Here is a 10664-nt window from a genome sequence, read left to right on the forward strand (position 1 = left end):
ATGTGAGGAACTTTGTGGTTGGTCGGGGTTCCTCCACCCTTCTCACCTCCGTCCCAGGAAACCAGCACCCGTTCACAGTCAAAACACAGCTGGCAGGCCTGTGCATCTGACATTTGAAATCACTGCTAGAACCAACCGCTCCCCCATCCTGACAATAACTGTATATTTACAATTTATTGGTGCATGTTTATTTCTTTTTCTGACTCTTTACTATATAACAGCGGACGCTGAACTAGCGTTAGAAATTGTCGACTCATCACATTCTACAAACAGTGGTTTTTATAGGGAATTATTCCCACTAAACCACTATTATTAAACATATCAATATGGTTTTATATACAATATTATCGTGTATCATGTAAAATTGCAATCATGAATCGTTCAATAAGTAATTGTAATATAATTTACAGTAATTCCAATGGATTACAACTAATGGATTGTAATTAAATTATCTAATTTTGCTACATGTAATTTGTCACTCCCAAACACTGTGAAAAGTGAAAGTGAAGTGGTTGTCAGCACAGCACACGGTGCACACAGTGAAATTTGTCCTCTTTATTTATCCCATCACACTTTGGCGGATCGGGATTCGAACCGGCAACCTTCTGATTATGGGGCCGCTTCCTTAACCACCAGGCCACCACTGCCGAATGTTCCCATTCTTCTATATTTCATTCACATTCAAGTTCAGAAGAACCTGGTGAAATTAAGTAATGATGGTTGGTAATGACGTTTGAGAAGATTAGAATTTTTTTTTTTTTAAAGAGCAGTTATTTGTGGAATACCTGATGCAGGTAAAACACTCACCTATGAACCAGAAGACCCAGGTACAAACCCACTTACTACCATTGAGTCACCCTGAGTGTCTCCAAGGGGGCCGTCCCCATCACTACTCTGGATAAGGGTGTCTGGTAAATGCTGTAAATGTAGTTTGAGGTCGAGGTTGTGCAGGTTTACAGATGAGCTTCATGGCAAGCCTGGATGGAACCATCTCAGCACCTTCTGGAACACACCGCTGGTCGCCTAATGGTCTGGAGGCTTCTCTTGTCATTTACTTTACTTTACTTTATTTAGCAGACGCTTTTATCCAAAGCGACTTACAAGAGGAAGACACCCGCAATTCTCGTTCGATTTCTATAGAATATCGAGTTTACAAACTAAGAGCCCTGATAAGGCTCAGACTTGTCAATGAAGAGCATGCTCAGAGATTGTTAGGTGCTAGACTAAGAAGAATTATAATGTATTTATACATTTTTGTATTGTTTGTGCAATGTGTACGCATGTGCGTGTGTAAGTGTTAGATTTGTCTGTAATATTTTTTGAATAAGAGGGTTTTCACCTGCTTCTTAAAAGTGGTGATAGTCTCGGCTAGTCGTGTGGAGGAGGGCAGGTTGTTCTACCAGCCAGGGACAACAACGGAGAACAGACATGATTGGAATCGGAGACCCCGTGAAGAAGGAATTTTTAGTCTCCTTTCGTTTGCCGATCTGAGGGAGCGTGCAGGAGTGTAGCTTGGTAGTATTGTGTTGATGTAGGAGGTAGTATTGTAGCTTCTGTGCAGGGGTGTAGCTAGGTAGTATTGTGTTGATGTAGGAGGTAGTATTGTAGCTTCTGTGCAGGAGTGTAGCTAGGTAGTATTGTGTTGATGTAGGAGGTAGTATTGTAGCTTCTGTGCAGGGGTGTAGCTAGGTAGTATTGTGTTGATGTAGGAGGTAGTATTGTAGCTTCTGTGCAGGAGTGTAGCTAGGTAGTAGTGTGTTGATGTAGGAGGGCGCAGTTCCATTTACAGCCCTGTAGGCACCATCAAGGATTTGAACTCAATGCGAGCAGCTACCGGGAGCCAGTGGAGGGAGGTAAGAAGAGGTGTAACATGGGTGTATTTTGGCTGGTTGAAGATGAGACGGGCTGCCATATTTTGGATCATCTGGAGTGGTTTTATGGTGACTGCAGAGGCTCCAGCCAGGAGAGAGTTACAGTAGTCGAGTTTGGAGATGACCGTTGCCTGGACGAGGAGCTGCGTAGCCTGTTGTGAGAGAAAAGGCCGAATCTTGCGAATGTTTTTCATGTTTTTCATGTCATGGGGTCTATGGAGCTCCAGTCACGTCCAAGTTGCATGCAGCGACCGATGGATGCACGCATGCACGGCTTGACACAGTATGAATATTGATTGCAGCACTTTCGCCTTCTGTGGAGGAAAAGCCTCCAAGACCATGAGGTGCATCATATTTTGGCAGATGAGTGGAAGTGGAACTTGTGGAACTGGCTGCGGCCTGCAGGGGGCGCCAGGGCGCCGACCAGCCCGCCCGAGTTCCACGAAAAAGGGACGAACCGACGCGATGGCCGCGTCTGGGCGACATTTGATGATTTAAAGAAAGTTCAAAGAAACGAGATGACGGAGAGGAGCGCCTGGCTCCAGCGGACCACGCGGTTTCAGGTCATTCGCTGTTTATTTATGTAGTGTGGTAGTAGCCTAGTGGGAAACACACTCGCCTATGAACCAGAAGACCCAGGTTCAAACCCCACTTACTACCATCGTGTCCCTGAGCAAGACACTTAACCCTAAGTTGCTCCAGGGGGGGACTGTCCCTGTAACTACTGATTGTAAGTCGCTCTGGATAAGGGCGTCTGGTAAATGCTGTAAATGTAAATGTTATTTACCGGCGTTCGGCGGACTTTCACGGATTTTCTCTCACTCGTTAAACAAAAAACCAGAAGTCTCAACTTTCGCAAGGTCATGCATGTCCGTTTTTCAATTGCTGCTACAGATAAATTGTAAGAAAAAAACGCGAAATAATTCCGCCGCTCTTCCATCTTAAGGCGGTGTGCGACGTTTCGAAATAAAAGTTCCAAGTGGAAAGACAGGATTTAATTTACATGAATATAGCGCCTTTCAGCTGGGCTCATATTTTCTACACCTGTTAATCCGTGTACACCCTGAAAGCCGTACAATCGTGAAAGCCGTATAGATAAAACGGTTCGGGTTTGGTTTGTGGTTGGGCTTTTATTTTGAAATGTCCAACGGCGTTTGAATTTTCTGGGGTTCTGTCGAATTCTGAACTCGCCGCCCGCTGGAATATTGTATACAACACGAATAACCTGGTTAAATCGTGAATGTTCATGTCGATATGTATAGTGAAATAATGAATGACCTCCTACAACAAGATTGTACTGCAGCTCAGAGTCTCTTTCTCTACACACGTCATGTCACAGTTTCACGAAAAGAAGGAAAATCTGCCATAAACGCTTCATTCTAGTTGATATTTGAGCAGCGATTGGCGTACAGGAGGTGGGACTGATTTATTTGACATATCACGATTGCGATTTAATTTACGATTATTCACTATTGTGTGTATTAAAAACTAAATATGATCTGTAACTAGCTACTTTGCTAGTTACTTGTATTGAAGTGGGCGTGGCTTTATCATGGGGCACATGGGCGTGGCCCCCTCGAGTCCTTTTCAGGCTAAACGCGACTTGCAGCTTCGATAAAACGTGGTTTTAATCGCTTACAGCAGTATTTACCAGACGCCCTTATCCAGAGCGACTTACAATCAGTAGTTACAGGGACAGTCCCCCCCTGGAGACACGCAGGGTTAAGTGTCTTGCTCAGGGACACAATGGTAGTAAGTGGGATTTGAACCTGGCTCTTCTGGTTAATCGTACAGGTTAAGGCCCCGTCCACATTTTCTATCCAATCTGGCCTTGCGTCTACACGGAGACGACGTTTCATGAGACCAGGAACTGTGATTTTTTTGTGTTTAAGAGCTGACATATTAGCCCAACCTCTAACCTGACCTATAACCCCAAATGCCTCCTACATACAACAATGGCGGACAGTGTTGCCAGATCCAAAATGTCGACGTATCGTACCAGCATCTTAAAGTTATCGTATTTTGAGTTTTAAGTTATTGTAATCAGAAGGTTGCCGGTTCGAATCCCGATCTGCCAAGTTACCTATGAGGTGCCACTGAGTACCGTCCCCACACGCTGCTCACTAAGGGTGATGGTTAAAAGCAGAGGACACGTTTCGTTGTGTCACCGTGTGCTGCGCTGCAGTGTCTCACAATGACAATCACTTCACTTTCCCTCTCTGAGCACGAACAGCGCCCCTACCTGTGTGGAGTCAGGATGAGTCCTTACACCGAACAGGCCAGAAAATTTTCTCTTTTTAATTTTAAAATCTTTTAAAATCTCTTTTTAATTTTTAAAAAAACCTCTGTAGCTGCAACTCCGCCATGTAAATCCGCTTGTCATTGTTTACGTCATGCGACCCCACGATTGGCTGTAAAACCACGTGACGCGACTGAGACCTGTATCTGTCGTGCTGATGAAATAATCAAATTATTTTGAAGGGGCAAAATGGGAATTTGGGAATTATTGAATGTACAGAGCATACAAATGTGATAATAATCGTTCGTCTGGCAACAGTTCGTGCTGCAGCAACTACTAAAAAAAATCGTCTCTACGCCGCACAACGACGCGCTCAACTCGCAGCGAAGGAGCAAGGAGAGCGTGCAGTTACAGCGCCACCTACGGGTGTGGAGGGGGTTAGAACAGCGTTCGGGACGCAGATAAAACCCCTAGCAGAGACAAGGATTTTCTTGTGGTGACGTTTGTACGGTTCCGTATTTACAGTAGAATGCGGAAAAGGGCATCACGAAATGGAAAATGTCTCCACCACCGTTGACGTTTTTTTCCTCATCCGTAAAGTGGAATTGTGGAATTCCCTCCGCAGGCGAGATCCCGGGGTTACCTGGTCCGGAGAACCTTGAAGGCCGCGCAGGCCGAGTTTGAGGACATTGTGAGTGAGATTGATGGGGACCTTTGTGACCTCAGCTGGGAGGGGACACTCATCCCTCGACCTCGCTTTTCAGACCAGGTGGGTGTCGCCGCCGCGCCGTCTTACACCAGTGGAGACCCTCAGGGTTAAGTGTCCTGCTCAGGGACACGATGATAGTAAGTGGGGTTTGAACCTGGGTCTTCTGGTTCACAGGCGAGTGTGTTACCCACTAGGATACCACCACCCTATGTGCCTCCTTCTGTCTTCTCAACTCACATCAGCAATCTTTCCCGCTCATGTAGATTCCTTCTCTACAATATCAGACGAATCCGCCCTTACCTGTCAACCCAGGCCACCCAACTACTGGTTCAGTCCTTAGTAACCTCACGACTGGACTACTGTAACTCCCTTCTAGCTGGTCTACCACTATGTACCATCCGACCTCTACAACTACTACAAAATGCAGCAGCACGACTGATCTTCAACCTTCCCAAGTTCTCCACACCGCCCCTCTGCTACGTTCCCTCCACTGGCTCCCAGTAGCTGCACGCATCAGGTTCAAAATACTGATGCTGGCCTACAAAGCCAAACATGGAGTAGCACCATCCTACCTCACAGCCCTTATTACACCTCGCACTGCACCTCGTATACTCCGAGCCTCCAGTACTGCTCGCCTGGTCCCTCCATCTCTGAAGATAAAAGGAAGACGCTCATCTAGAATCTTCTCCGTCTTGGCCCCTCGGTGGTGGAATGAACTTCCCCTCGAGGTCAGAACAGCTCAGTCACTGAGCACCTTCAAACGACAGCTCAAGACCTTCCTCTTTAGAGAATATTTAGATTAAATTGTAATTTTCTTGTTGTCGAACTTTGTGTACAGAATCTACAACAGAGTGAATTAAATAGATGTATTCATAGTTGGGGTCCTAGTGAACCGGAATTGATCTCTTCATCGATGGTAACTTGAAAGCACGTTGTAAGTCGCTCTGGATAAGGGCGTCTGCCAAATGCCGTAAATGTAAATGTAAATGTCTTCAGGGAGTCGTGACGTTGGGACTCGGTCGCTGCGCGCCGCCTGAACGTGAAGCTCCCAGCACTCGGCCGCAGGATGCTGCTCCAGAGAGGGACCCTGCGTGCAGAAAGGTGGGAGATGGCGGGGAGCTGGAGATGGAGAACCACCCAGGAACCTCTGCTTGGTGCAGCTCACCTGTGGACGGTACCTGCAGTGAATTTAAGTTAAAAGGTGGGTCTGTGGGTGCAGGTGTTGTTCTCCAGCAGCAGAATTACAGGGAATGTAGCGCAGAGCAGCTGGAAAGATGGTGTGGAGATCAGGTCTTTTCTGCTGTCTTGTGCACAGCTTTGGCCGCTGAAGGAGTCCCCGCCTCCGCCGATTCGCTGCAGGAGCGCAGGAGCATTCTCACCATGGAGCTGCTCTGGATCCAGCAGGCCATTGCCAGCAGGAAGAAGGTGCGAGACGCTCGTGGAGCCGCCTTCCAGCTTCCTGCGGCGAATCAGCCATGTTTAAACGTGACCTCCTGCTCTTCACGCTTCTCTTTGCAGTACCTGATTATGAAGGAGGCGCTGGTTGCTGTGTAGAGCCGTGCTGAAGACCCTAGCAATGTCCCCGCGTCCTTGTCCTCGATGCTGTAAGGGACGAGGTGAAAACGAGGGCCCTCCAATCAGGACTGTGGAGACCTGGGGGCCAGATGTTCTCTTCATGGTTGCCATGCTGCACTGATGTTCAGTCCATATAACAGACTGACATTTTATATATTTAAAAAGTAATAAATCGTTTTAATTTCACTGCCTGTCAGAATTAAAATGATGATTTAAACATAACCTTAACAAAGAGCGACACAAATGCAACAGGATATTATTTTTATATATTGATAAAAATGGTAAAATGCCCGTATCTATAAAAGCAATACATACCTAACATTCATACGAAAATCTGCGTATAGATGTACGGAGATGAAGCTTTTTTTTTTTTTCTTTAACAGATCTGTTTGTCCAACGTTATTAATTCTTTATGAAGTTTATTAATTCATCTGTTCTGCCTGGTATGCTCCTGTAGCGCCACCCAGAGGGCACGAAGGCGACCAGGTCATGTCCTGCGTGCAGATGCTCCTTAATTACGCTGTTGTACGTGTTGAGACATTGTGAGCTGGAGGTGTCTTCCGGTGTTTGTGACGTCCACTGGACGTGACCAGAAGACCCAGGTTCAACCCCCACTTACTGCCATCGTGTCCCTGAGCAGGACACTTAACCCTGAGTGTCTCCCGGGGGGGGACTGTCCCTGTAACTACTGACTGTAAGGCGCTCTGTATAAGGGCGTCTGGTAAACGCCAATGACGTAAACACAGGAGGAAGGGAGGAGATGGACACCCGGGCGTTTTAAATGAACAAAAAAAATCATTTATTCATTCATTTGTCCAGCTGTCTGTCCAGATACAGGAAAGGACACTCATGTGGTGACAGTCCCTGTAAGCAACAGAAGCTGCAGGATCAGGATACAGGTGAACGCAAGGTTAATGTCTCGCCGGTGTGCATCTTCTGTTAGTGAGTGCTAAACAGATCATGCGTGGCGGTGTGAGTTACCGGACAGAGAGGACGCCGGGCGGGGCGGGGCGGGGCGGGGCTGTCTGGCTGTGCCACAGGTTAAACATGATGCTCCGTGAAGGATCACAGATCCTGCGAGGTGCTGCTCGAAATGGGCGTGAGGACAGAAGTCCACACCTGGAAAAGGCTGAGCATGCAGGAGGTGGACGTGAATGTCCTCAGATGTCCTAGTTCATCAGCAGAGAAGTCGAGGTGTCCATAAATACAAAACACACATTTATACTGCGCCAGGATACACCCGAGTGTGTACATTTATATTTACCAGACGCCCTTATCCAGAGCGACTTAGTCAGTAGTTACAAGGACAGTCCCCCCCTGGAGACACTCAGGGTTAAGTGTCTTGCCCAGGGACACGATGGTAGTAAGTGGTGTTTGAACCTGGGTCTTCTGGTTCATAGGCGAGTGTGTTACCCACTAGGCTACTACCACCCTTGTGTGTAAGGTGTGTGTGTGAATAGCCACTCATGTATGATTTATTTGAGTTTTTTTGGACGCCAGTGAGTCTAAACCTCATTGTCTTCTCATATTATTTCTCTCTCTCTCTCTCTCTCTCTCCCCCCTTTTGTTGATGACGGTCGGGCCATTAAAGCCAGCAGCCATTGCTGTTCATGCTACCATGGCAACCAGTAAATACTCAGGGCCGCGTATGCATGGGTGAGTGTGTGTGTGTGTGTGTGTGAGTGGGAGCCTGGCAGCTGAGAGGAGACCTGGAGACGACACACCGCAGGCACTTGACACACTCTCGTGAACAAACACGGACACGGAGGGACACCAGCGTTTGATTTGAGACGGAGGAGGCCATGTGACCCTGGGGGACCTTGTCGTGTAGTTCTGGACTAGGCTCTGCGTGTGTGTGTGTGTGTGTGTGTGTGAAGGGCATGGCATCGGGCAGCAGCAGTGGCGCGGCCGTCCTGCCCCCCGTGAAGAGCGTGGTGGTCTACCGCAACGGAGACCCCTTCCACGCCGGCCGCAGGTTCGTGGTGAACCAGCGGCAGGTGCTGAACATGGAGGCCTTCCTCAACGACGTGACCCTCAGCATCCAGGCGCCGCTGGCCGTCCGGACGCTGTACACCCCGCGCCAGGGACACCGCGTCCACCACCTGCAGGACCTGCAGACGGGGTCCCACTACGTCGCCGCCGGATACGAGCGCTTCAAGAAGCTGGAGTGAGTGTCCCACGTCACTACGTCCCGTTATTATTAACGCGCTGACCCAGGTTCCGTCCAGAAGGGTTCTAGTAGCCTAGTGGGCAAGCGGGTAACTTACTATTACCATATCGTGTCCCTGAGCAGGACAGTTAACCCGGAGTGTCTCCAGGGGGACCGTCCCTGTCACTACTCTGGAGAAAACACACAGGAGACATGCTTAAAATATACATCGAGTGTGACATTTCTTTCCTGCTTCGCAGTTATTTAAACGCAGGAGTTAAGAAGCCGCCGGGCGTCCAGGCTGAACGTCCTCAGGTGAGTGGACGGGGCGAGACTGTGTGTGTGTCCCTGCTCAGAATGTTGAATAGCGGGCCTGCCCCGGCTTGTCTGCCGCCCCGCCCATACCGACGGCCGCTGTTTGGTGGCAACACGGCATGCGGCAGCGGAGTCGCGCTGACACGGGGCCGCGCGGATTAATAAACCGGTGCGAGCGCATGAAGTAGATCCCGGCCGGATCCGTGCCCTTCCCTCACGTCTGCTGCGGTTCTGATTGCTGTTGTGCAGGTGAAGGCGGTGGTCAGGCCCGGCGTGGAAGCCCGGTGGAGGAAGATGGTGCCGCTGCCCTGCATCATACGGTAAGAACCGGCATCATCCTCATCGCCGCGGAGGCCACTACCATCACTACATGTACATTTACGGCATTTACCAGACGCCCTTATCCAGAGCGACTTACAGTCAGTAGTTACAGGGACAGTCCTGCTCAGGATGTCCTGCTCAGGGACACGATGGTAGTAAGTGGGATTTGAACCTGGGTCTTCTGGTTCACAGGTGAGTGTGTTACCCACTAGGCTACTACCACCCACTCACTATAGATGTGGAGTTATTCATAACTTCCACACCCAATTGTCCTCACTGCACATATCAGATCAGGTGACCTTTGACCTCACACATCCACTACCGGTCTCCTACAAAGCAAGAAGCATATTTAGTCTTTTTTTTTGTAGCAGGAGAATCTCTCCGATCCTCCAGCGCTGCTCCACTGGCACCACCATCTCTCAGGGTACGAGGACCAGGGGCCTCAAACCCGGACTAGTTGAGGGCCGCAGGAGACGGGGTCTGGCTGTGGTTCGGTATTCCACAAAAAAACATCATTACCAACATGTTTAACGTCACCGGTAGGGCTGCAACAACGAATCGATTGAATCGATTAAAATCGATTACTAAAAGAGCTAGCAACGAATTTCCTAATCGATTCGTTATGTCGCGCGACGCGGAGACGTTTGATTATTAAGAAAAAAAACTTTATTTGAGCGCGGAGCGGAGTTTGGCGCCTCATAGACAGCGCGGAGCAAAAATAATAAAAAAAAACGAGCGGAGGTAGAGGACAGATACATGGCGGAGGAGGAGGAAGGGAGTTCAGCAGCAGGGGAAGTCGCTACAGAATCCTACTTTTGTTCCGTTTTGACGTGAGGAACGTAATGTCCCTGGTGCTGGTGTTTAACTCGCCGCGGAGGAGAACTAGACGGGGACTTACAGCGCCACCTACAGGTGTGGAGGGGGGATGAAACAGCGTTCGGACTGTTCTCTGCGTCTCCGTGTGGACGACTCGCCTATTGTGTCCCTGAGCAAGACGCTTAACCCTAAGTTGCTCCAGGGGGACTGTCCCTGTAACTACTGATTGTAAGTCGCTCTGGATAAGGGCGTCTGATAAATGCTGTAAATGTAAATGTTTACCCGTCATCCAGCTTGACAAGCATGACAAGTTAGCGTTAGCTCGTTAATAACAGTAGTAAAGCAGGGGTGCTATAGTTACTTTGCATTAAAAGACTAAAGACATGTTTTTATTCACTAGCCTTTTTGGACCATTCATTTTTCAATCTGTTGTCATGTATAGCTACACTGCAAAAAAAGCTTTTCTTACCTAGTAATTTTGTCTCGTTTCCAGTCCAAATATCTAAAAAAAAATCTAAAATCAAGATTACTAGACAAGAAAAACGGCATGAGAAAATTAAGTGATGCTTAAAACTTCTGTTTGAGATTATATCTCATTAAGATTAGTTTTCTTACCCCATTGGCAGATAATTTTGCTTGTTTTAAACAAACAATCACTTAATTCTGAGA

General features: G+C 48.1%; 2 protein-coding genes across 4 annotated transcripts; both read left to right on the forward strand.

The window, feature by feature from the left end:
• The first annotated feature begins 2130 nt into the window (after positions 1–2130).
• Positions 2131–8119, forward strand: LOC114795241 (IQ domain-containing protein C-like). Of its 3 annotated transcripts, none has more exons than XR_003750488.1 (6): positions 2131–2434; positions 4736–4879; positions 5816–6020; positions 6135–6244; positions 6338–6435; positions 7986–8069. XR_003750488.1 is itself a non-coding variant. In XM_028988201.1 (5 exons), exons 1-5 carry the CDS (start codon positions 2390–2392, stop codon positions 6371–6373), a joined length of 540 nt encoding a protein of 179 aa, XP_028844034.1. In that variant the 5' UTR covers positions 2134–2389; the 3' UTR covers positions 6374–7023. The 3 variants fall into 3 exon arrangements, 1 of the variants encoding a protein (XP_028844034.1); XR_003750487.1 differs by having other exon boundaries at positions 2134–2434; positions 6338–6919; positions 7986–8119; XM_028988201.1 differs by lacking the exon at positions 7986–8069 and having other exon boundaries at positions 2134–2434; positions 6338–7023.
• A 132-nt stretch (positions 8120–8251) lies between these two features.
• Positions 8252–9211, forward strand: LOC114795252 (doublecortin domain-containing protein 2-like). The gene is made up of 3 exons (XM_028988221.1): positions 8252–8561; positions 8804–8858; positions 9108–9211. The coding sequence occupies exons 1-3, from the start codon at positions 8275–8277 to the stop codon at positions 9180–9182; spliced, it is 417 nt and encodes a 138-aa protein (XP_028844054.1). The 5' UTR covers positions 8252–8274; the 3' UTR covers positions 9183–9211.
• The last annotated feature ends 1453 nt before the right edge of the window (positions 9212–10664 follow it).

This window comes from Denticeps clupeoides, chromosome 1 (genome assembly GCF_900700375.1).
Source record: "Denticeps clupeoides chromosome 1, fDenClu1.1, whole genome shotgun sequence".
NCBI lineage: Eukaryota > Metazoa > Chordata > Actinopteri > Clupeiformes > Denticipitidae > Denticeps > Denticeps clupeoides.

Coding starts and splice junctions, on each gene's coding strand:
- LOC114795241 (XM_028988201.1), top strand. CDS start 2,390: ATGACGGAGAGGAGCGCCTGGCTCCAGCGGACCACGCGGTTTCAG. Junction 4,880..5,815: donor GACCTCGCTTTTCAGACCAG/GTGGGTGTCGCC, acceptor AAATGTCTTCAG/GGAGTCGTGACGTTGGGACT. Junction 6,021..6,134: donor CAGTGAATTTAAGTTAAAAG/GTGGGTCTGTGG, acceptor TCTTGTGCACAG/CTTTGGCCGCTGAAGGAGTC.
- LOC114795252 (XM_028988221.1), top strand. CDS start 8,275: ATGGCATCGGGCAGCAGCAGTGGCGCGGCCGTCCTGCCCCCCGTGAAG. Junction 8,562..8,803: donor GAGCGCTTCAAGAAGCTGGA/GTGAGTGTCCCA, acceptor CCTGCTTCGCAG/TTATTTAAACGCAGGAGTTA. Junction 8,859..9,107: donor TCCAGGCTGAACGTCCTCAG/GTGAGTGGACGG, acceptor GCTGTTGTGCAG/GTGAAGGCGGTGGTCAGGCC.